Here is a 25,515-nt window from a genome sequence, read left to right on the forward strand (position 1 = left end):
AACGATGGTTAACTATGTTTTTGTAAAGGGATGTACTGTACACTCGGCACTCCTAGCAGAACTTTTCGAAACTATTTTCCCTTTAGCCTAACCATTGGCTATTTGCAAAAACGAATCGGCATATATCGGTCCCGCGCGGAACGAGATCCTACTGTAGTTCATTTTCGGCAATAAATGTCTGTCCGAACCGAGCTTAGGATTCTCTGCGGCCAATAAGAACGGAGTAATCGACTTTCGAATTCGTATCGCATTGTTATTATTTAAATAAAAATGTTAATGTCGTTCGGCAAACATTTGTATCTTCCACACACAAAGGGTTAGGACGGGCCGAATTGGAAAGAAATTTTTTCACGGGCCGAACGAAGCATTAAAATTAAGTCACGTTAAATACAAATAGGCTGACCCGGGCGGCAGGTCGGGTTTGTTCCGACAGAAGTTCCCGACGCGTGCGCAATGTCATTTTACAATGCGAAGAAACGAACAAGCAAAAAGAAAGAAAAAAAGTCGACAGACAGCGGCGCTGCGCGTCACGCGTCGGCATAAACAGAGTGACGTGGCGGAACGGCGGACGAGTTTCGGCGAGTGTGGGGTCTTTCGTTCTCTAAATAGTGTAAATTTATAACAGACGAATACAAAAGTTGTAAATCTGTAGTGAAAATTTTAAAAAAATGAACAAGTATCGCGAATCGTAGCTAATATTGAAAAATTAATCGCGGGCCGTATGTTGGCCACCCCTGGGTTAGGCTGTTGCTTTTACTATTACGTTTTTTTCACTCGTTATCTTATAAATACATCTCGGATAAAGAGAAAAAGAAACGTGGCCTTTTAAACCGATTACCGATTAGGTGTCGCCGGGGAGTGACGAGTTATTCAAAGATTTTGTGTTCTAGCAATTATCCGCATAATGGCATAAGTGCAAAAGAAAATATTTTTTGATCACCCTTTTAAATAAATAACTACTAAATTGAAAAAGTATAAATTCTTTTATTAGCTAAGAAATTGGCACGGCTGTAAAATTTTACAACGAAAAAATAATCATGTTTTATAAAAAATGAATAAATATCAAAATTCACTCGCTATCCGAAATGACAATTTTCTTCTTCTTGAATGCACTAATAATGGCACTTTCCTCCGAAGAGCTTTCGTATTTATCCGTCGATTCTTCGTCCTCCGAAGATATAACCGAGACGTCGGTTATTTTCTCGTCATTTTTATCGTCCAACTTCCCGACGGATCCCAAGGGACTGGAAGTGGCCGGATATCGTTCCGTCGAAGCTTTCAGGGCTTTCTGAAAGGGACTGTTCGCCCCGTAATCGGATGATTTGGATACTCTGAGCGGCGTTATTCGCTTAACGAACGACAACGTCGTTTCCGTCCTGTTTTTATCCGTTAACGGTCGATTTTCTTTGTCCGCGATTGAAATTTCCGAATTGTCCCTACTAAATTCCATAGTTTCGTCTTCCACAAATTTCGCTGGAGATTTTAAATCGACGGAACTCTGACATAAATGTCGATTGAGAACCACGGATAGATTTTCACTTCCGATTTGAGTTAATGCGTTGCGTTTGTCCTTGCGAGGGTCGTCTTCGATTATCGCAAAATTAGCAGAGCGATCGATGGATCTGGCATCGTCGCTGTCTTCGCTGTCGCTAGAGATGTATACGGTGCTGTGCGCTTTGCTCGACGCTCGCGATCTGTCGGCCGAACGATTCTTCCACGTGACTTCGGGCACAGACTGCAACCGATCCGAGTTTGCATCGTGTCGATGTCCAACCTCTCTTAGGGAATCGAGTTCGGAACTATCGAGAGATTTGTTTCTGTATTCGATGTGGGTGCAGACCAGATCGTCGTCGTCTCCGTCACTCTCCGGTATGAACAACTCTGTGCTTAAATCACACCCGGGAGAAATGCTTTTGCTGTTATCGCTGTCCGGAACGTATAAGGATTTTCTCAAACTACAAAAATTAGAAATGTTTTTAGCTATTCATATTATAAAACACTGAACTTTGTTGTAATATTTTATCAGGTTGCAAAATTATGACATTTCGATTTGTTTCTAGAAACAACCGGGAAAAAACGTTCTAGAATGTTCGATGTGGATATTTAAGTACGGTAACCAAAAGGCATTTTGTCACTTATTTTGTTGGGAATGGATGCACCGGCAATGCACGACAATACGAAACTTTCGAAAGAACGCGTTTGTGCGCGGTTTTGTCTATCGCTTCAAAAGTGGCCACAACGCAACCGAGGCTCGAGACTCGTCTGCAAAGCATTTGTTAGTGTTCCTCGGTGAACGAAGGTCGACCGACTACTGCAAATGTCGAGAGGCCAATGGTGCCGAGAAGGCGATGATCTGCATTTGTTTGCCGTTTTAATGATGGAGCTGCTCCCAAACTATATCGTTGTCGCGAAAGAACTCGGATCGTTTGAATCCACCGTGACGTGCCAGCACATAGAGCAAAGACCACTGTAAAGAAGCTGGTCGGTCTGAGGTGGGAGGTTCTGCCTCATCCACCTTACGGCCCAGACTTGGCTACCGACTACCATCTAGTTTGCCCCTGCAGAAACATTACACGGTGCCAATACGCAGTTCAATGACAATATCTGATGATCGAGACTTTCTTCAAAGAAAAATCCCAGTCGTGCAATGCTCACAAGACCGAAAATTTGCAACAAAAGTGGTGGGATGTGATTGATACCCATAAGACTGAACTGTAATCATTGTTGAGTTAATTGTCAATAAAGTTTTTTTTTCAAAATGTCTAAATTCACCTTTACTACCTAACAAAGCTGATTTAGCCACATTAAGTTAATAAAGATTATAGCTTATTTAAAATTACTTTCGTAATAAATTCTAGAATGAAAGGAGGTAAGAAAAAAAACTAACAACTTTAGAGACAAGGCATAAAAACGTAAAAAAACTATTTTTGAAGGTAAAGTTAGAAGGAATGAGAGATAGATGAAGATCAAGGACCTCAATTCAAAGACATTGAATAACTGAGATAATTGAGTTTCTAAGAATTTGTAATAGTAGTAGAGCACTATTTAGATTCATAACAGCATGTCTCCATTAGGGATAGCAATCCAGCAGTGTTTTCAATCCAGCTGGATTTTTGCTGGACCAAAATCATTCCTGCTGGATCCAGTGTGGAAGAATTTTTGGTGCAATAGTGTTATCTGTCTATCTATTCAGCAATTTATGTTTTTTTTTTAAAAGAAATAAATCATTTATTTTAAAATATTTAAGGAGCTTTTATTATTTAAACTGGTCACTATAAATCTTAAACGTTTAGGTAGTAAACTTAACTTTGGTTCCGTTTAACACTCGAGATACAGATAATTAACTTTATAATTATAATCTAACTACACATTTAAAGTAATTTTTAAGTTAAATAATAGCAAAGGTAATTCTACTAATTAATTTATATTAATATATTATATTATAATAATGCAAGGACGGATAATCAGTGGCTAAGTGGCTATCGGTCTTACCAGTTTTCTTATAAAGGCTCTACGTATTAGTCTGTAGTTATTTATAAGTGTATAAAAACTATGTACTGGAAGTAGAATAAGTTAAACAAACTACACCTTTATCAATCCAGAAAAATTTTATAAAATAATAACGTTTTTGATCGTTTTTAACGATCTTCCTCGGTTACGAAAAAATAGATAAATATAGAACGTAAAACGTGTTTGGAATAAATATAAAAATTAACGGAAAATGCCCGAGCGGACAAAATATAGATAGATAAAATAAATAGCGAAAAGGAAAAAAAAATATAAGATATAACGACGAAACCATGTACGAGTCGCTTAAATACACGAGCCAATCGCAGCCCGTGTGTCGGGCTGTGATTGGCTCGTGTATTTAAGCGACTCGTACAACGTGGATTCGCATAACACGGAACGTATCTACCGTGTTATAGGGGTCTACTGTAAAATTAAGATCGGATAATCATTGAGTCATTACACTGTACAGTTTAAGCTACAAGAAAGCTTATTGTTTCTTGATACAAGTGCCTAATGCTATGCTAGGCATAACACAGAAGCAGAAGTCTGTGCAAGAGATAACTACGGGCACAATCAATATCTTGTCAATTCTCCACAGGTGCATTCTTAGTATTTACTAAATTTTCTGGTATATATGTTTTGTGTGTGTGCATGTGGGAACAGATGTGTTTATTTGCAAACAAAATAAAACCACATTTATGATATCTGGTCTGATGTGCTGTACTGTGATTATGGCTTATAGTTTCTTGGTGTGTAATAGTTTGTGCAATCTTTTCATGTATTGTAAATGACACACACAAAATGTACTACGACAGAGCCATAATTGACACACAAAACAATTCATCACACTAGACTTGACATTACTCATTGACAAATGCAGTACGTTGCTTATATAATAGACATCTCTATTTCAAACACTCATAACATAAATGCTCACTGAAAAAAATCAACATGTACTGTACGCTCCACTTGCTCAAGAAATAAGACAAATATGGAAGATGGATAAGGTATTTATTGTACTGTACTTGTTGTTCTCTCTTCTACTGGTGTCATACCACATACACTACACAAAAGTCTAGAAACATTAAACCTTAACAAAAACATATACAGCCCTACAGAAAGCTGTAACATACTAAAAGGAAGTTTATAGACACACACGAATAACAGCTTAATATTACACTTATTTGAGTAGCTATGACCTCTCTCCCGTGGTCACCACCTGGTCGTGGTGGGAGAGCCCAGTAATTTTACTGATCCATAGGGCAATGCAGGCTGGAGCACAAGCTCCTGGTAGGGACACCCATGCCAGTAAGGTCTATGGGGAGAAATGAAGCTAAGAGTGACCACACCCACATTCTGTGGAGATATTTATTATGGTAATAACTAGATCAAAGTGTGATACCGGCTCGGACGTCGCCCGGGTTAACGAGGTCCGCGTTCGTGAGTTAGGCAGAGGCTCACGTTCGAAAAATAGGCCACAGTCTCCCTTGGTTACCGGTGGCGAAAGCAGCACCGGCCCAAGCATGGCTACTGCAATGCCCTCAACAGATGTGAGGAACCAACCCAGCCTTGGTGTTTTTGTGGCAATGCATCCACAGACCACAAGGGCTGGAAAACCACGCCAACGAATGAAATGGACAGTAGAAATGAACGAGTTTATCATCCGTACTTACTACACCATCACAAAACTCGAAACAAACATGACAGCATACAGACAACAACTACACCATAGATTCACACAACAGTATCCTCAACTCACTGTCACCGAACAAAGGGTTGTTGATCAAACAAGAACAATTATACACAACAACCTTATTCCACAAACAACACTTGAACTTATCAAACAACAGGTTGCTGATCAAATACATCAACAGACAGAAACATCTAACATTAATGAAGATCATGTAACCTGTCAGGATAATCCAGCAACAAGCATTGATAACAACACACATACAACAATTACCACTAATGATACTACAGACACTTCCTCGTTCATCACTGATAACATAGACATGGATTTAGTTAATACTCTCTCACTTATATTTCAGGAAACACTCACTAAACATACAGGTACAGATCCCACACAACGACCACGAATACCAAAAATCAACACGTCAAAGGAAGTAGGAAAAACACTAAATTATGTAAACACTCACTTACTACCACACTACATTCATTCAATTTCTACACTCGCAGACATTCATACATTAGTTTATGCTGGGGCAGTCACAGTAGTGACACACCATGGACTGAAAGTACAATCACAGACAAATACACAGAAAACACAATTCTATCACAAGCCTGCCTGGCAGAGAAGAATAGAAACACAAATAAATGACATTAGACAGCAATTAGGCAGGCTGACACAATACACTAAAAACAACATAACACCCAAATTAAGGAAACAGCTCAAAAACATTTTCAAGAAAATAAAAACACACACAAAACATGAACGTCACAACACACGCATTACAGAATACATTGATACACTAAAACAAAAACTTGCTGCCAAAGCTCGTAGACTCAAACGATACAAAACACGTACACTACGAAAACGACAAAATAAATTATTTACAAACAATGAAAAACTCTTTTACAGACAAATTAATAACAAAGCAAACACTAATACACAGCACAGTGGCACACCAACAGAAGAACAACTCACAACTTATTGGTCTTCTCTTTGGTCCAGTGCTGCTACGCACAATGCTGATGCAGGCTGGATCGAAGAAGAGAACAAAAACTTGCATAACGTACCAACTATGCCCTGTGCTGAAATAAATGTACACAACATCCACTACCCTGGTAACAGAACACACAACTGGAAGACACCTGGTGTAGACAACATTCACAATTTCTGGTACAAAAAGTTTACATCACTGCACCAGGAACTAGCTAAACATCTAACACACATCATCATCAATCCACAAGACATGCCAAATTTTCTTACTCAGGGCATCACCTACATGAAACCTAAAAACAACAATACCACAGATCCCACACAATACAGACCAATTACATGTCTTCCAACACTCTACAAATTATTGACATCCTGAATCGCAAACAAAATATACAAACATGTTGAAGAACACGACATTCTTACAGAACAACAAAAAGGTTGTCGTAGAAACCACAGGGATGCAAAGAACAGTTACTCATAGATTCAGTCATTCTACGGCAAGCACACAAACAACACAGAAACACACACATGGCATATATAGCCTACAGAAAAGCATTCGACAGTGTTCCACACAGTTGGCTGCTACATATTCTACACATGTACAGAATACATCCATCACTCATTGCATTCTTCTCAAAACACTATGCAGCACTGGAGAACAACACTACATCTCAGGGTTCATAACACTTCCATACAAACAAATCAAATTTTTATTAGGCGAGGAATTTTTCAAGAAGATTCCTTGAGTCCTCTCTGGTTCTGCTTAGCCCTGAACCCATTATCCAACATGTTAAACAACACACAATATGGTTACAATATCAGACACGAAAAATCAACACAGTTTACACTGTCACATCTCATGTACATGGATGACATAAAACTTTATGCATCCACACAAAAACAACTTCATCAACTCCTACAAATCACACATTCATACACCAAGGACATACAAATGAAATTTGGCCTAGATAAATGCAAAACACTTCACATAGAAAAAGGAATCCTGAAGAAAAAGATTTTGCACTTGGAAATGGAGACATTATTGAATCCATGGAAGAGGGCAAGTTCTACAAGTATTTAGGATTCCAACAGGCCAAACTAACAGAACATACACAAATAAAGCAAATATTAATTAAAGAATACCAAAGTAGGTTAAATGCTATTCTCAGAACACAGTTAAATGCAAAACACACAGTTAAAGCAATAAACACATATGTCATCCCAGTACTCACATATTCTTTTGGAGTTATACATTGGACTCACACAGATCTCGAGCAACTCCAAAAGGAAAACAACAACACCACTCACTACGCATAAACATCATCATCGTAAATCCGCCACAGAAAGATTAACTCTTCCACGTAAAGATGGCGGACGTGGCCTGATTGACATAGTTAACCTTCACTACAAACAAATACAGTCACTGCGAGAGTTTTTCTACAAAAAACAAGAAACATCACAATTACATAAAGCAGTAACTCTAGCAGACTCAAATAACACACCATTAAACTTACACTCACATCATATGGACACAACACAACATATAAAAAGCATACACACCATTAATCAATCGTGGACTCGAAAGGCACTCCATGGCAGGCATCCTTATGATCTAGCCCAGGATTTTGTTGACAAAACTGCATTGAACAGCTGGTTAGCTCGGGGATGCCTCTTTGGGAAGACTGAAGGATTCATGATCGCCATACAAGATCAGGTCATAAATACTAAAAACTACAGAAAACACATACTCAAAGATGCAACACTAACAAATGACACATGCAGAAAATGTCACATCATGCCAGAAATTATACAACACATCACCTCTGGTTGCAAGCTCTTGGCACAGACAGAGTATTTACACAGACATAATCAAGTAGCAAATATAATACACCAAGAGCTTGCAAAGAAACACAAATTAGTAGACATCCACGAACCATACTACAAATACATTCCACAGACAGTATTGGAAAACATGCACAAAATGTACTATGACAGAGCCATAATCACAGATAAAACAATTTACCACAACAGACCAGACATCACACTCATTGACAAACACAATAAAATCACATACATTATAGACATATCCATTTCCAAACACACACAATATACAAAACGCATGCACTGAAAAAATTAGCAAGTACACAGAACTCGCCCAAGAAATAAAGCATCTGTGGAGGATGGATAGAGTGCTTATTGTACCTGTCATTCTTTCCCGTACAGGTGTGATACCACACACACTACACAAAAGCCTGGGATCATTACAATTGAATAGAAATACATACATCACACTACAGAAAGCCACAATATTGAATACATGCCATATTGTTAGGAAATTCCTGAATACTGACACTAACACACTTATTTAATTTTAGTTTTGTTTTGGTTGCTATGCCTTGATTCTGGTCCGGCATAGTACACAGCCACCAGTGTCAACTGAGTATAACCTGCTACACCCAACATAATAATAATAAACAAACTGCAAGTAAACAGTACATGTCCTGTGAGGTTCTCACAGGTCACCAGATGGGTTTTATAAAAAAGTAAAGCAAAATTCCTCAAAATGTAGTCCAAATTATTTTCAAAGCAGCCCAAATGTCATAACAGAGCCTACAAATACAGTAGAGAGTCGTTAATCCGAATCAATTGGGGACTGGGGTTGTTCGGATTAGTGATTTGTTCGGATAACCGATTATGTACGAAAAAATACATTAACCTGTTCGATGTTCAAATGTTTCTCCGTTGCATGTTGCTTCGTGTTGAATTTTTGTCAATTTTAAGCCTAACGAAAATTTTTATAATAATAATCGAGGCTATTGTATCGTTAAAAATTATTTCTTTATTTTGTACAAACAAAATAAATATATTGAAGAATATAAAAACATGAAAATTATACTTTAGAAGTAAATCTAGTATCAAAAACGTTCGATTTGGCACGACACAGTCCGACTGAAAACTGTTTGGATAACTGGCGATTCGGATTAACGACACTCTACTGTATATCAATATCTACTTGTAGTCCAATCTTGCAATCCTAAAAACTAACCATATTTTATGAGATAAAAGAAAAAAAAAAAAAAACAATTGTCCACATGTAAGGTGATACCTGAAAATGTGTTGCTGTAAAAGAAAACCATATTGACCAGATTAGAGTTGTTCTTGGTCTATTGTTCTCTTATAGTATGGAGACACTTCTATCTAAACCAGTGGTTCTCAACCTTTTTTTTTACCCATGGACCCCTTTTCCTCTTAATTTTTTTTGTGGACTCCCAAAGACATTGACATTGCATATAGGAAAAAACCTAATATTTTTCACTAATAAAAAAAAAAAGGAAAAATGTTCAGAAATATCACTGTCAAGTCACATGACGCTGATGGTATAAGATTCTCCTAACAAACCCTGGCTTTATAATCTCTCTGTCAATAATGTGTGTGTGTTGTATACATATTCAATATTTTAACCCTTATGCAAGAAATGAGTAATAAAGAAATTGACAATATACTATATATACTGTAGAAATTTAATTCTCAGTAAAACAATTGTTAATTATCCTATAGATCACTAAAATATCACCGTAAACCCCCAATTCGGTTTTTTTTTCTGTGGACCCCCAGTAATGTTACATGGATGCCAGTTGAGAACCACCAATCTAAATGAATGAGTTAATGTACTCATATCACAGTTCAGACTGAAATATGGCTACTTTGAAATTCAACGTGAAAATTCTAACTAACCAAATTCCATAACATGTAAATCTCTATATCCCCGGCTGGGACAAAAGTACAGTTATGAATTAACTGAATTTCAAACTGTCTGAGTTTGAATTAATGAGGATTTCTCATACTATATATTTTTCTGTTCTAACATTCTCTAACTTTGTAAAAATAGCCTTATTTGTAGTGAGGCAAAAAAATTGAGGAAGAATACATTTTTTAAAAACTCACAACAACAATAAATAATTTTTTATGCTTTTGTTTTTTGGGTTTATTTCAAATCTAAAGAGCAAAAGCAAAATGTAGTTTTCTTGTATCTTTGTTGTTGTTATTATTATTATGTTGGGTTTAGTGAGTTATACTTGGTTGACACTGGTGGCTGTGTACTATGCCAGACCAGAGTCAAGGCATAGCAACCAACACAAAACAAAAAATAAGTGTGTCTGTGTCTGTATTCAGGAATTTCCTAACAATGTGACATGTATTCAATATAGTGGCCTTCTGTAGTGTGATGTATGTATTTCTATTCAATTGTAGTGTGCCCAGGCTTTTGTGTAATGTGTGTGGTATGACACCTGTACAGTACAGGAGAGAACAGCAGGTACAGTACAATAAGCACCCTATCCATCTTCCACAGATGCCTTATTTCCTGAACGAGTTCTGTGTACTTGCTAATTTTTTCAGTAAATGTATTTTGTACATTGTTTGGAATAGATATATATCTATAATGCAGTGGCGTGCTGTGACATTTGATGATAGGGAAGCTGTGTTTCTGTAAGAAGCCGACTTTCAGGGGCAATCAATTAATTGCGCGTCGGGGCCCGTTCGTATTCGTTTGTTCGATAAGCCAGTAAAAACCGTATACTTCTTTAAATGTATTTTTAATAGATTATCTGAAGTACTTAATAAATAAGAAAGTTCAATATAATTACCTCTGTTATTAGATTCAATAAATTTCCTATGCCCTCTAAATGCCAATTCTTGCTTTGAGAAAAAACATATAACATCTATTAATTTAGATATACCTATTAATCGTAATTATCTCGTTATAATTTTCAATATTTATTTTATATTGTCTACCAATGTTAAATTCTATTCCTCTTTGATTTCCAAATTGCTTCAATTTTACGAAAGAATCGTCATTCGTCATAAATTTTATCGTCAAAATGTCGAAATTTTATTGTCGACGTATTTATATTTAATTTAGGCATCGGTCTTTCTCTTTTAATAATGTTTTCTTTTTCATTATACGGTCTCGAGCCAAAACTTTTTTAAAATAAATTTTTGAATCACTAGCCACGATGTAAGGGCTAAAATTAAAATTATCAGAAAAACTTACTCGGTAAAACAAAATGTGCGACGAATATACATACCTAGTACAAAAAATTCTTCAATTGTATGAATATACTTTTAATGAAACTTATAATTAAATATAACTTTGTAAAGAAACGTACATAAAAATAACAAAATATTCTTTACTTTTTAAATCTTAAAACAATCCACTTAGTGAAATACTAGCTCCCTACGAGTGGCTAATGAATGGAATCAGAGACGGTAGGTGTGTGCGTGCCAAATCCCGAGGGTGCCGATACCGGTCAATGTCGAATGCCTCTTTTGTCGCATCACTAGTATATATCAAAGGACGCGACAGGGTTGTTGTAGATTTTAAACGTTTCTCACCATAGCTGTAAAAATCTAAATATGTTAAACTTAACAGATTGTCCATTGTTCGTTTTCTAACTAATTCGTTTTAGGACCAAGTGTTCACGGCAATTTGCAAAATTTACAAGTTTTCGGTCACTCTCGTTGAACTGGAAAAATTTCTGTCTTTATTACATCTAATATTACGAAGAGAACAGACCCCACTGTACTCGGCAAGAGATTGGTTCCATTAAGCTTCTGTTTAAGTAAAATTTCGGCTCTTTCGTTGGGGTTTTATTTATGTTTCTAATTCCCTAGTCGCTTAATTATTTAACTACTACTTAAGTAGAAATAAGTCGAAACTAGTTACTTTGTACTTGAACACCTGTAGTCTTGGGAAAACATTGGAAAGACAAATTTTTATGACAACAGATATATAAATCATAATAAATAAACAACAACTAACCCGTTATATAAAGACCAACAACTGCCGAATTATCGGGCTAGCAAATGGCTATAGTAATATTAATAATTTAAGTTAATTTGGTACTAGAGTTAGGCGTTAGGCGCCATCTCTTGCTAAATTTAATAATTAGAATTTTAATTAAATAATTTAAATAAATTTAGGCTTAACTGGAAGAAAAGAATCGGCCCGAAGCGGGATTCGAACCCGCAACTTCTGCTATCCGTGCAGACACGTTACCAGTTACTGGTAATGTGCTGTAACAATCGGCCCAAAGCAGGAATCCCGCTTCGGGCCGATTCTTTTCTTCCAGTTAAGCCTAAATCTATTTAAATTATTTAATTAAAATTCTAATTATTAAATTTAGCAAGAGATGGCGCCTAACGCCTAACTCTAGTACCAAATTAACTTAAATTATTAATATTACTATAGCCATTTGCTAGCCCAATAATTCGGCAGTTGTTGGTCTTTATAAATCATAAATTTAAGGAAAATAAATTCTAGAGCTTTTTCTGTATCATTGTACGTCTCATTCATTAAATTTGGTTGTAAATGATGCTGCCAAAGTAACAGTTAATTTTTTAACACGACTAGAATTGTACACATTTTTTCTGCATCCCCTTACAGATGGGACATACTAAATCGTAATATCACCGGTTTAACATTGAAATCCGTAAGTAATATAAGATGGGAGAGAGCAGAATAAACGCAGAATAAATATATCAAATATTTTAATGGATTTTTTTTTTTAAACTCCCGTCAACTATACAGAACTATCATAAAAACATGCCAGTAAATTCCTATCAGTTGGGTTAAGTTATAAATCTAGTCTACGGTGGGCAACTTTTTTTATAACACGGGCGAGAATAAATTTTATGTTTTTTCCGTGGGCCGTAGTAGTTAATTGACGCCTTCTTGTGACTCGTAATTTTTTTAGTCTGCAAATATGAAATAAATAAATAAAAAGTTAATTACTACATTTATTTCTCTTATCGTTTTTGAAAATTACAAAGAATTGGAAAAATAACTATTAATTAGTTATTTTTCTAATTTAATAATCTATTAAAGATCTCGCGGGCTGGATAGAAACTTTTCGCCAGCTGTAGCTGGCCCGCCGTTGATCTAGTCTATTCATGATTCACATAATCGGGCGAGGGCGGCCGAACATCTAGCAGGCAGGCGGCTGACAGCTCAGAACCGGTCCGGGATATAAAATTAGATGCTTTATGCGTGTGTTGCTTCTACCAGCTAAACCGGGTGAGGTTGGTGCTCTGTAAATCGCATGTGACAATGCCTATATAATCTGGCTGATTGGAAACTGACCCAGTTTCGACACTCCTTCCGCCACCGAATTATTCGAATATACAATAGCAATCTTATCGTTTTTTTCACATGTAGTATAGAAATTTGTAAAAGATACATAATGCAGTTATAATAAAATATTACTTTTAATTAATGCAAAGTACATTAAAATATGAAAATTTATATTTTATAAAATACAAGGGAAGGTCATTGAAAGGTGGAATCGACGCTTCCATTGCTTCCAATGACGGCACGCCACTGCTATAATGTATGTGATTTTATTGTGTTTGTCAATGAGTGTGATGCCTGGTCTTTTGTGGTAAATTGTTTTATCTGTGATTATGGTTCTGCCATAGTACATTTTGTGCGTGTTGTTTTCCAATACTGTCTGTGGAATGTACTTGTAGTATGGTTCGTGAATGTCTAATAATTTGTGTTTGTTTGCAAGCTCTTGGTGTATTATATTTGCTACTTGATTATGTCTGTTTAAATAATCTATCTGCGCCAAGAGTTTGCAACCAGAAGTGATGTGTTGTATGGTTTCTGGCATGATATGAAATTTTCTGCATGTGTCATTTGTGAGTGTTGTATTTATTGACAAGACTATGTCTTGTTTATAAAATCGTAGTGCCATCCTGGCTTACCAGCTTAGAGGTATGAAGGAGAATATGTCAGGAGTTGCAATTTGGCACAGAATATTAGGTACCCAAATCACGCACACACAAAAAAACCAAACTTGTAAGTATTCAGGGGACCAAGAACAGTCAAAATAAAATACAAAATGGCAACACTCTTTTTACAAACAAGCACTAGTGCGAGATTTGTGCATGCATTGCCTGTTGGAAATGGGAACATTGCAAAATCGAATTTTGACAACTGAATCTTTGAAAAAATCCATTACCTGTCCTGTGTTATTTCCAATATATCTCTGGTTGTGATGGGCTGACCTTGAGTGGTTGACCCGAGGTATCTCGTTTCAGCATCGGAACGTTTTTGAAAGTAGATGACACTCGTCATAATTTTATATTAAAACTAACTTTCGAAATATAATTTTTTTTTCTTTTTACATTTATTAATATATTTATTTTGTTTGTGCAAAATTAAAAAAAAAATAATTTCGGATGATACAATAGCCATGATTATTTTTTTCAAAAACAGGAAATTTTCATTAGACATTGACAAAAATTCAACCCAGGACAGCACACAATGGACAGAAATTTTGACATTGGATAGGTTAATTTCACTGAAAATGCATCGTGGTTGTGGCTGTGGCTTTGGCTGGTGAAGTTTGAACGATTGTGCTCAAAACCAGAGATACCAAAGAAGATTAGAAAATGAAAACGAGACCTGCTGTGAGTGTCGAAGTGATCCTACTTAGTAGTGAGTCTCCGAGACATAACCTTGTCCCAAATACGGCCTTGCCATTTTACGTTATTATTATTATTTTATAAACATTTTTTACCTGCAATTGTTTAAATCCACTGATGCAGACTATAATTATTGTGTTATAATTATTATTACATCCTTTCAAATTATTACTGCTTATATATCCTTTATCCAAAAAATACCATGTTAAAATACTATCAATCAATATTAATAGAAATTATTCAAGTAATTATAAATTAGATATCATACCTTTTTTCAGTTTGAATTTCTAATTTGTCAATTGTTTCAGTATTTTCTATCTACAAAAGAAATATTTTACTTAAATTATAATACGTGTCAGACTGTAAAATGTAAAAAATTCTTTTAAAAGATATTTGTAACAAAAATTAGTTAAAAAATATCAATATTTTCTTTACATTTTGTATATAATTTTCAAAAATAAACTTTTTTTTGGTTGAACTTAAAAATATACTTTAAACTACACTAGAAAACTTGAAAATTTATAGAATGAAGATAATTAAAACTATTTTAACTTTTTACTTACCACAATGCATTTTAACACAGTTTTTGAATTCTTGTTTCGATGCAGATTTCTTATACAATCTATATACATGTGTAATTAATTTCTGTCATTTTAATTATGAAATATAATCAAACCTCAATTTTTGAACAAATCTGTTCACAAACAGAATTTCGAACTCATATTTGTCCCAGTTGCTGTATGATAATGTGGTTATCAAACAAGCTTCTTAGCAAGAGCTGACCATAGATTAGACACACACAATCAACTTCCTATACTTCCTACATTAAAGAAAGTTGACTGTCCGACCAATCTATGACAGGGTTACTGATTCAGAAGTTAGTGGTGCTGAGATTGCCTGCACCATTAGACATCATGACATTAATCATTGTTGATGTTGCTATTTAAATTAGATTTTGATGCACTTGAAGAAAAGATATCAATATTTCCATTTTTCAGACAAATTTAAATTAATAAAAACCACATCGAGAATCACATAATATAAATGGCATCCAAGAATTCATCTTTAAAGGTGCTTAAGTCAAATTAAATAAAAATTTTATATATATATATATATATAAAATTTTTATTTAATTTGACTTAATCACTTTTAAAGATGAATATATATATATATATATAATACAGTATTATATTATATACAATATTACATTGCATTTGTAGGAATTTTTAGCATTAAATGTAGCTAAAAAAAAAGTAAAAAAAGGCTTTATTTTGGGAGTTAGAAACAGATTAACCCATTTTATATTGTTTCTTATGAAAAAATTTGTTTTAGTTTTAGAACAACTTTTAGAAACAAATTATGTTCAAAAATTGAGGTTTGACTGTATTCAAATAATTGCAAGTGTCTTATTTCTGTATCTGTTACTAATTTTTACAGGGAATATACAGTACAATGTAATGGAATATGAATCTTTCTTTGACCTTTAGCATGTGCAATAAGAGGACTTTTTTTTTATCAGACCCACAATGGGGTGGCCAAGTGGCAAAGCCCTGAGCCTGACATAATACAGGACTGAGCATTCCCTGAAATATTCTAGGGGTTTTTGGCCTATCTGGATTTGATACCTGATCCTGCAGTGGTAGGTTGCCATAGTCATCCGGCTGGCAGGAATGAAATTAAATATGATTATTATATATAAACTAAAGAGTTTAAATGATTTATTTAAGTTGGACATTTAGATATCTTTTTCTATTTCTACGCAAATGTAGCTTTTTAATTACACTGAAATAAAAATGAGTAATTAAAAAATTGTAGAAACCTCAAAAATGCCTTTTTTGGACATGAAATTCACTGAAATTTTGGATTTTTCAATTATTATAGTAACCAATATACTGTAGTTTGATATTTTATTATTATTATTATTATTATTATGAGTATTGTTTCTAATAATTTTGACTTTTATATCACCAAGACATATTTCAAGAACTATTTGTTATAAGTATAGAATTGATAGCATTAGAGCTATGTTCATTGTTAGATACAAGACCCCATACAAAATGAAAAATCCAAACAAGTTTGCATTAAAAATCTATTGCTTAATTATCATTTAAACAAACAGTTGGGTATGCTGCATGTGAAGGAATACTATTGACCACTAACCTGTGTGCACAAATGACATATTGAATCTTCATGCTTTGATTAGAGCATCAGTCATCATTGTTCTCATTTGTAAGGTTTAGTTATTTACATTTCATGTGCATTACATGGTGTGTGCTTTTTATTAGAGAAAGTTATGTTCATAGTTTTCATTAAAGAAAAATTATTTATGCTTTTCAATTTTATATGTACAGTATGTATAATTAAAGGTCTGTTACACAACGTTAATCTATAAAATAATCCTCAACATGTTACATGAATGTAAATCTTTAGGATAAACTACCAGAAAAATTAACCAGCCGATTTCGATTGGATAAAATTTATTCTGTAGGTTAGCAAAGAAACATGATGACTGACCAGTTCTAATTCCAATGTAGATAACGTTCATTTAGATTACTTTTAAGAAAGATCAGATCTTATAATACTGTATAGAGGAAGTAAGTTTTAAGAATCAATTTCAATTAAAAAGCCACGTTTTTATGTTAATTGTTAGAGTTAAATGAATCTTACTCTATGATATGAAATGATTGATTATTTTATTAATATAAAGCACTTATATTAAAATGTCATTGATGAAATTCATCAAATTTTCTAATATAGACATATACATTCCAATCTGTCTTATGGTTTTGTTTACTCCCATTTACAGTTTCTCTCAAGTCACGTTACTGAGAGAAACTCAAGCAATGAGTACAGCTTATTCTTTAGATTAGTGACATAATAAAATTTATTCTAAAAGTAGTTATTTTGTAGTTTATATGGTAACTTGGTACATTCAGCCCTAAATAAATTTATTATCTTTTCCTGTTTAAATGGTTGTGTTTGTTGGTAACTTTGTTCCCAACTATAGACCTGAAACAGATTACCCCTAAATACATACATTGAAATATATGTTAAAATGAACACATGCTATAACACAAAATTCTAGAATCAGTTATGTTTATTCTAGTACACCCCACTGTATATCAATGCTACATGAAATGATGTTTTCATAAGTAACATCTTGCCATGTGACTTGAAATTCCACTTAAAATTAAACTAAATAAGTAAAATATAACATCACAAACTTTTAATTGCCATAACTAGTACACATTGACAAAGTTTTTTCATATTATAAATAAAACATTAAGAGAATTTTGTGAAACTTTCCTTAAAATATTAATAGATCTTCTTCTTACCTCAAAAGAACTTTTATAATTTGGCTCATTTATCATAATCTCCAATAGATTATTAGGTTTAGAAACTGTAGCAGAAGCAGTACTAGTATCCATATCATCAATAGATTTCTCTTGAATATGCATATTTTCTAGAGATGTGTTAAAATCAACCATATTTAGAGGTTCAGGAAAAGACTGAATTTTATTGTTATCTATATAATAAATTAAAAAATACATTTTATAAGTAATAAAATACTCAAATGCTCTAAATAAAGTATTAATTTTAATTAGAACTGAAGAAAAAAAATTCAAGAAATTCAAGATAATTTCATTTTTTTCTGTCATCGTCATAACAATGATTATTATTTTATTAACTGTTAAGCTAATTTGTCATTTTTGTTTTAATGTTAGAAATACATTTAAAAGTAATCAGCTTTTTAAAAATTTATAATCTAAACATTTGGAGTATTTGTAATTTACATTCTGCTGTTGTGAATAAAATACATAACAAGCTGGTTTCAAGACTACCAAATTATTACATCTTTTCTGCAAACCTTTCGGACTTTTGATTTTTATGTTAAGAGATGAAAGCCAGATATCTTGATTTAAGATACTCATCTGGCTCCTTTGTAAAATCTATTTATCCTCAATGTACATAGAATTGTTCAATAGTTAAAAATAGTAATTGCTTGTATTTATCTGGTCATAAAAGCTCAAACTGAAATCATGCATGGATGCTGTTGCTATATTCAAATCTCCTATAGACTTAATTTGCTCAACACTGGAATTTTGCATCATTCTACTGTCAGTAATTTATAAGAAAGTCTACAGAACAAAAAGTTATTACTTATGCGATTTATATAGACATTAAAAAGCATTTGACCAATCATTCCTGCTATTTTAATTAAAATACTAACTTATAACTACTGATTTTGATATTAATACATTGCTAAATTGGTTACGTAGAGTCCCAAAAACGTGGTCTAATGTGGACCGAAGAGTGGCAGAGTTTGTGAAAATGCCGGGTTACCGAGAATTGGGTTAAAAAAGAATAAGTACGAGTGTTTCCTCAGAAAATACTGTACTGTACTTGTATGTATTGTTTGCTTGAGAATACAACAGAGAATAAACTGCCCAAATACCCTTAAACAAAGGAAAAGTACATACTTTATGAAGGCATAGAACCTTACTATCACGAAAATGAATGAATACACAGTGTACAGTAATTTATATGATAAGACAGACCTCAGAAAAATACTTTATGAGGCATAAAGCTGTCTATAATGAAAATTAACCAGCCGACTTTGCAAAAACTGGCTACTTTTTTTAAAAGAAATGTGTAATGTCCTGTTGTCTTCTGCACTGCACTCTGCGTTTTGCTGCTTCATCACGAAGATGATGAAGGAACAGTAAGTCCGTTACCGACGCTCCTTGTTGTTCAAAATATTGAAGAACGGTTTCGACAGCCTTTAGTTCCTCACTATGTGATATTTTAGGAGCTTGTACAATGGAGTCCTCAACATCAACGTCTTCATCATTTACCGACATTTTTTCATTAACTGTGACAGCAGCAATAATTTCTGCATCGGACATAATGTGCCAGACACGTGGTGGAGAAGTGGGAGTGTGGCCAAGTTATCTGGACTGCCAGGTTATCGAAGTGCCAAGTTTTCAGGACTCTACTGTAGTAAAGTCCAAAAGTTCTTAGCCTCTTACTTTGCACATGCACAGAAAGATGAATGGCAGCATGTAAAGCTTGACATTTGAGATACTAGCACCCTCAACTGTATTTTTATATTCTCATTCCTGCACATCAGATAATGTGGCTTAACATATCCTGTATGCACTATGTAAAATTTTGAGTATTGTGCAGTGATAAAGTTCTTGACAAAAGAAGATTGAATATCATCAGAAATTCACAAATGCCTTTGTAATTCATACAGCAATGCTTCTCCATTGTATTCAACAATAAAACAATGGGCAAAACTTTTTAAACTTGGAAGGAAATCTCTTGATGAAGCAGCAGACACCCAGCCACAGCATTTACTGAAGAATGCATTGCATTTGTTGAGAATGAAAGATCGATGTAACTTCTGTAAGATTAAACTTGTCAAAAACAACAGTTCTTCAAATTCCTCATGAACATTTGTTAATGAATAAGGTCAGTGCATATTGGATAATCAAAATTTCTTCCACAATTCAAAAAACACAAGCAGGTCAACAGCATTCAACAGTTTTTAGAGCTCTGCAAAGAGAACAAAGAAGTTCTGCAGTCTATTGACACCGGGGATAAGACCATAGTTCTGTACTATGATCCTCTGTCTGAAAGAGAATTGATGGAATGGTGCTATGTATAGGAATATTCTCCAAAGAAGCTAAAAGCATTTCAAAAGGAGGGTATAGCAATGATTTTCTGGGATTACAATGATATTTTATTGATCAACTTCAAGAAAAGAAATTCTACAGTGAATGCTGAATATTATCCCAATCTGATGGTAAAACTCCAGGATGAAATAAAAGAGAAAAGGAGGGATACTTTCAAAAGGCATGTGACTCTTGCATGACAATACACCCATTCACACTGTTTCATGTCAAAGATGCCATTAAAGAATGCCACTTCAGCAAACTTCCTCATCCACTGTACAGTCCCAACCTGGCCCTAAGTGACTACTATTTGTTTTCAAAATTGAAATCTGATCTTCACAGACAAAAGTTTAACAGCAATGAAGAGGTCAAGGTAGCTGTTTTTAAACATTTTGAGAGCAAAGACAAAGTAATGTTTTGACTGTATAAATTTGTTAATTCCACGTTATGAAAAATGTATTGCAATAAAAGAAAGCTATATTGAAAAATAATATACATCTTTCAATTTATTTGACACTTCTCACTCAGACCAAGAACTTTTGAACCTTACTGCATACTTTATATTTTATGCATACAAGGTCTGTCTGGAATGTTCATAAACTTTTTAAATTACACACCAACTGATAATTGAATTTGAATAAAACTTGGACATTTCTCTAGCGGAAAGTATTGTGCACTATCTGCCAAAATCAGTTTGTTCTATCTTCATTTGTTGTTGTGTTATGTTCATTTGTATAAACATATGTTGATTGCATTTTGCAATTTCTTTTTTCCAGTGAGTGCAAGTGAAGAGCTTCTGATATGGGCTAGGTCTGATCATCATCATCATCATCATTGAGGATAAGATAGGGCCTATGGGTACAAGATGGAAACAAAATGTCAGTCACCACAGTGGATGGAAAATCTTCACCATAACCCAAAAAGGTTAAGTTCAATTGAATGTGGTCTTGCTCACTGTTTTGTTTGATTCTGAAAGTGTCATTCACCATGAATACTATCCAGAAGTAATGAAATACCTTTGTGAAATAGTGAGGAAGAAAAGAGCATCATGACAATATACCCACCCACACATCCCTACTGATAATAGTTTTTGGTGAAGAACTCAATGTCACTTGATCCCCAACTTCCCTAATCACCAGACTAAGCCCCAACAAACTTCTTTTTGTTTCCCAAATTAAAATCCACTCCCAAAAGTCACCATTTTGAATCCATTGATGCCGTTAAGGAAAATTCACTAGTAGAGTAGTGCATCATTCCAAAAGAATTATTCCGTTCATGGCAGAAAAAAGCTGGAGTTGGTGCCTAGACTCAGGAGGAACTACTTCAAAGGTGACAAAACTAGCTAGCTTCTAGAAAAATTTAAACAATTTCTATTTGCAAAATATGTGAACATTCTGGACAAATCTATAATAAAAATATCAGATTTCACATTTCAAGCATTTATCTTACACACGAAATTCCTTGAAGATTGGTTTTCATTATTCTTTTCTTAAACTTATATTAATAATAAATTATCTGAAATTATAGATTGAGAATTTCAAATAACTAGATATGCTCTGTTTAAGCTAGTTGAGAAAACTATTATAAGAAGTATTCTCTGAAAGAAAAAAGTTATATAAAACATGAATAGATAGTTGATATCCATCTAAAGCAGTAATCTAAAGCAGCATTATTGCTACAATCTGGATAAAATTGTAACAAAACTAATGGTTTACAAATAGAAAAAAATATTTAATAAAATAAGTAAATTAACGAATTCAGTAATCCTCATCAAATGTTCATTTTTGGCATAAGATAAAAATAATTATAGACTTACCAAGGCTGTTCGTTTTTCTTGAGTTAAGCGGAACATTGAAGGGTCTGGCAAATATTTTATTAGTTTCGATATCTTCCATTGTTTGCGCAGATTCAATTTGGAGCATCATCTGTGCTTTTTCCACCTTAAAATAATTTTTCAATTTAGTTTATTTGATAAAGTTAATAAGAAAATATTGCTAACTGAATTTACTCTTTGTCGAATGTAGTCCTCTGGAATTTGTCCATCATCTCTTTTATCCGAAAAATTTCCACTAAACATTAAATCGTGATCACTGATTCCAAATATTTTAAGGCTGTGAAGAAATGCAATATGGCTATCTAAATCTACATCTGTGACCCTCTGGCTTGCATGCATTTGTTCTAACTGCATTTGAGTTGTGGAATGATAAGGATTTTCAAGAATAAATAACTCTCTAAGTTCTTGTTTAGTGAAGTACCTAGAAACATTTAAAAATTTTAAAAACTGAAAAAGATATTATATGATGATGATCATATTACTAGAAATTCTCATCAAGCATATGGACTACTTTTTATGAAATAACAGATTGAAGATGCGTGGTAACACATTTTAAATTACAGGCTCATTAGATTCTAACTTCTGACTGGATAATAGAATGACTGCAAAGTCACTATGGAAAGTTTATAAAAAAAATTGTTGTAAAGTAATACAATGTAACAATTTTTTAATTTAATATTTAATTTAATTTAAAATTATGCCATTTACTGAAACATTTAAAAATGTAACTTAAGGTAAATGTGTCACTAATGTCAATGTAACATGACATCACTAACAAGGAAAAAGCCAATGTTTGCCTCTCCGATTCGAACAAAACTAGGCAAACACACAACCCTAAACACAAACAGATCCCTAGCGAAATAATAGGACCCAATTCTCAAGCATTTTTGAAAAATGGACCTCTGAAAATTGAGTATTTAGCTTATAAGTCTTTAGAATGTTCAGTTCACATAATTGATATAGCCAAGTGGATAAGACGCTAGGTGTAGGAGCTTTGCAATTTTGAGCCTTTCCACTCTTAGAATTTTTAAAAATGTGTAACAAGCTTACTTTATTAGTTTACTGCATCATTAGCATTATTATTACTATTGTAAATCCTTAAATTTAAAGGTTATAAAAGAGATTTAAAAAGGTGAGGTTATCTCCTATTTAGCAAAAATGAAGTCTCTGTAGATTTAACTCTAGTATATCATTAAATAAAATTTTTACTTCTTCATATTAATTTTCAGATAGGATTATATTGTTATATTTGAAGTGTAACAAACATGAGTGCATGAGGAAATTGTCTATAACATTAACAATTAAAAAAAACACTGCAACTATGCTACCCCATATTCATACCAGACTTGTCTTTTTTGATCATCCACAGTAATGTCTGAAGCTTATTTGCTTGTGCTGACATAATACGTAATCAGGAGTAAAAGTATCTGAAAATAAATATGAAGAAATAAAAATTTTATTTAATGTCATACAAAAGTTAAATCTACAGAGACTTCATTTCACTAAACAGGAAATGGTATCATGTTTTTTTAATATCTTGTGTTATAAGCTTTAAATGTGAGAAATAATACCACTAATGATATGGGTAAAATAATAAAATCATATTGTTACACAGAAAAAAAAAGTGCAAAGGTTCAAACCTACATCACGCAGTTCCTATATCTAGTGTCACATCCACTCAGCTATCTCAATTACAAGTGATTCTTCCAAAGATTTATAAGCTACACTCTCAATTTTCAGAAATCCATTTTTTGGAAATGCTTGAGAAGTGGGTCCTATTTTTTGGACAAGGATCTGTTTGTGTTTAGGACTACATGCACACCAAGTTTTGTTCAAATTGCAGAGGCAAACATCTAGCTGTCTCCTTGTAAGATAAAATCAATAAAACCTTTTTTGAAGCTAATAGCTAATATTTTCACAAATTGAATAGCTTTTAGTTTTGTTCAAACATAAAAAGAATATAATTAAAATTTCTCCTTAATTAGACAAAAATTGCAGGAGTTATAGGGAATTCACAAAAACACACATGATGGCTTTTATATTATTAATTCAAGCAACATAAAAAGAAATTTGGTATTACTAATCATAATTATCAAGTTCAATACCAAGAAGACTAGTATCATATCATGTAATCCATTCACATACAAAGTTTTTATAATTTACAAGCTGATATATTTGAACTTGTACTTTTAAAGTTAATTTCCTCTTAATTACTGTGTGTACTGTATTACTATAATTAATTACTCTATTATCTTAATCTTAACTACATATCAGAAAATTTACACATATATTCAAGACTTTTAAAGTACTTGTAAAAATATTTGATCACGTATTTATAGAGAAATTTATAAACAATTTCTTTATTACATGAACTGTAAAAAAAGAAAGAAAAAAATTATTACTAGTAATTCTACATTTTTAAGCATCCTAAGAAATGATAAAGATGCAAGAAAAGAAAAAGAATAAACAGTAATCTATGAGGTACCTATGCAAGATGCAAAAGAAAACCAGTTAGCATATCTAGGGTTCATGAGATTCCTAGGAATTCAGCATAAAGAACATATTTTTTTCTTAACATTTGCTCTGACAGCCTTGGCTGATGAATGCATAAAAACAAGTGATATGATCTTTCAGAATCATTCATATTTTGAGAGAGTCAAAAGGCAAGAGAATTTTTCACAAGCAGAGAAATTATACACAGTAATACCTCGGTTTTCGTTGACTTTGGTTATCGTCGATTTTTTCACAAAAGATTTGTCTTCATTTTCGCCAATTGCCTTGGATTTTGTTGGCATGCTCAAGTGACCTCGCTGCTAATTTTGCAAAAACAATGGGTGACCCACACGTTTTCTAACACAGTGTGGCGTTATTTCTCGTTGTGTGAACATTAACACCCAATTTAATCACCTTCTCTCAGCCCAAGCATGCAAACATTGAAATTTATACAGATGGCTCAAATGCAGACTTTAAGGTGGGCAGCGGTTTTGTGGCCTTCCACAAAAGCGACGAGATTGCATCTGGACGTTACTGGCTGGGCAAACACTGTTCTATATTCCAGGCAGAGTTGTTTGCCATCAGAATGGCAGTGCCTTGGTCAGTCACCAACTACGCTAACAACACTGGCCATTATTTCGGATAGTGCTTCATCCATCTCCCTGTTGCAAAGTGCCACCGGTCATCCCATCACCAAAGAAATAAAAGATAACATCAACAACACTACCGACCGCTATTTCATTTATTGGACACGAGCCCACCAGAGCATGCCCAGTAACGAGCGTGCCAATGCCCTGGTGAAATCTGCAGAAGATGACACCGACCTCCTTATC

At 33.8% G+C, this 25,515-nt stretch overlaps 1 protein-coding gene across 1 annotated transcript in view; it reads right to left on the bottom strand.

Annotated features, from left to right (window-relative positions):
- Positions 1-964: 964 nt before the first annotated feature.
- Positions 965-25,515, bottom strand: part of LOC136983807 (DNA excision repair protein ERCC-6-like) — a 115,209-nt gene continuing 90,658 nt past the window's right edge. Inside the window, exons 15-19 of the mRNA XM_067280664.1 lie at positions 22,364-22,610; positions 22,172-22,295; positions 18,013-18,203; positions 14,946-14,995; positions 965-1,955 (exon numbers count right to left, since the gene is read on the bottom strand). Coding sequence (XP_067136765.1) covers positions 1,070-1,955; positions 14,946-14,995; positions 18,013-18,203; positions 22,172-22,295; positions 22,364-22,610 — 1,498 coding nt within the window. The 3' untranslated portion in view covers positions 965-1,069. The remainder of the gene's footprint in view (positions 1,956-14,945; positions 14,996-18,012; positions 18,204-22,171; positions 22,296-22,363; positions 22,611-25,515) is intronic.

This window comes from Centruroides vittatus, unplaced genomic scaffold (genome assembly GCF_030686945.1).
Source record: "Centruroides vittatus isolate TY-2023 unplaced genomic scaffold, ASM3068694v2 contig_89, whole genome shotgun sequence".
NCBI lineage: Eukaryota > Metazoa > Arthropoda > Arachnida > Scorpiones > Buthidae > Centruroides > Centruroides vittatus.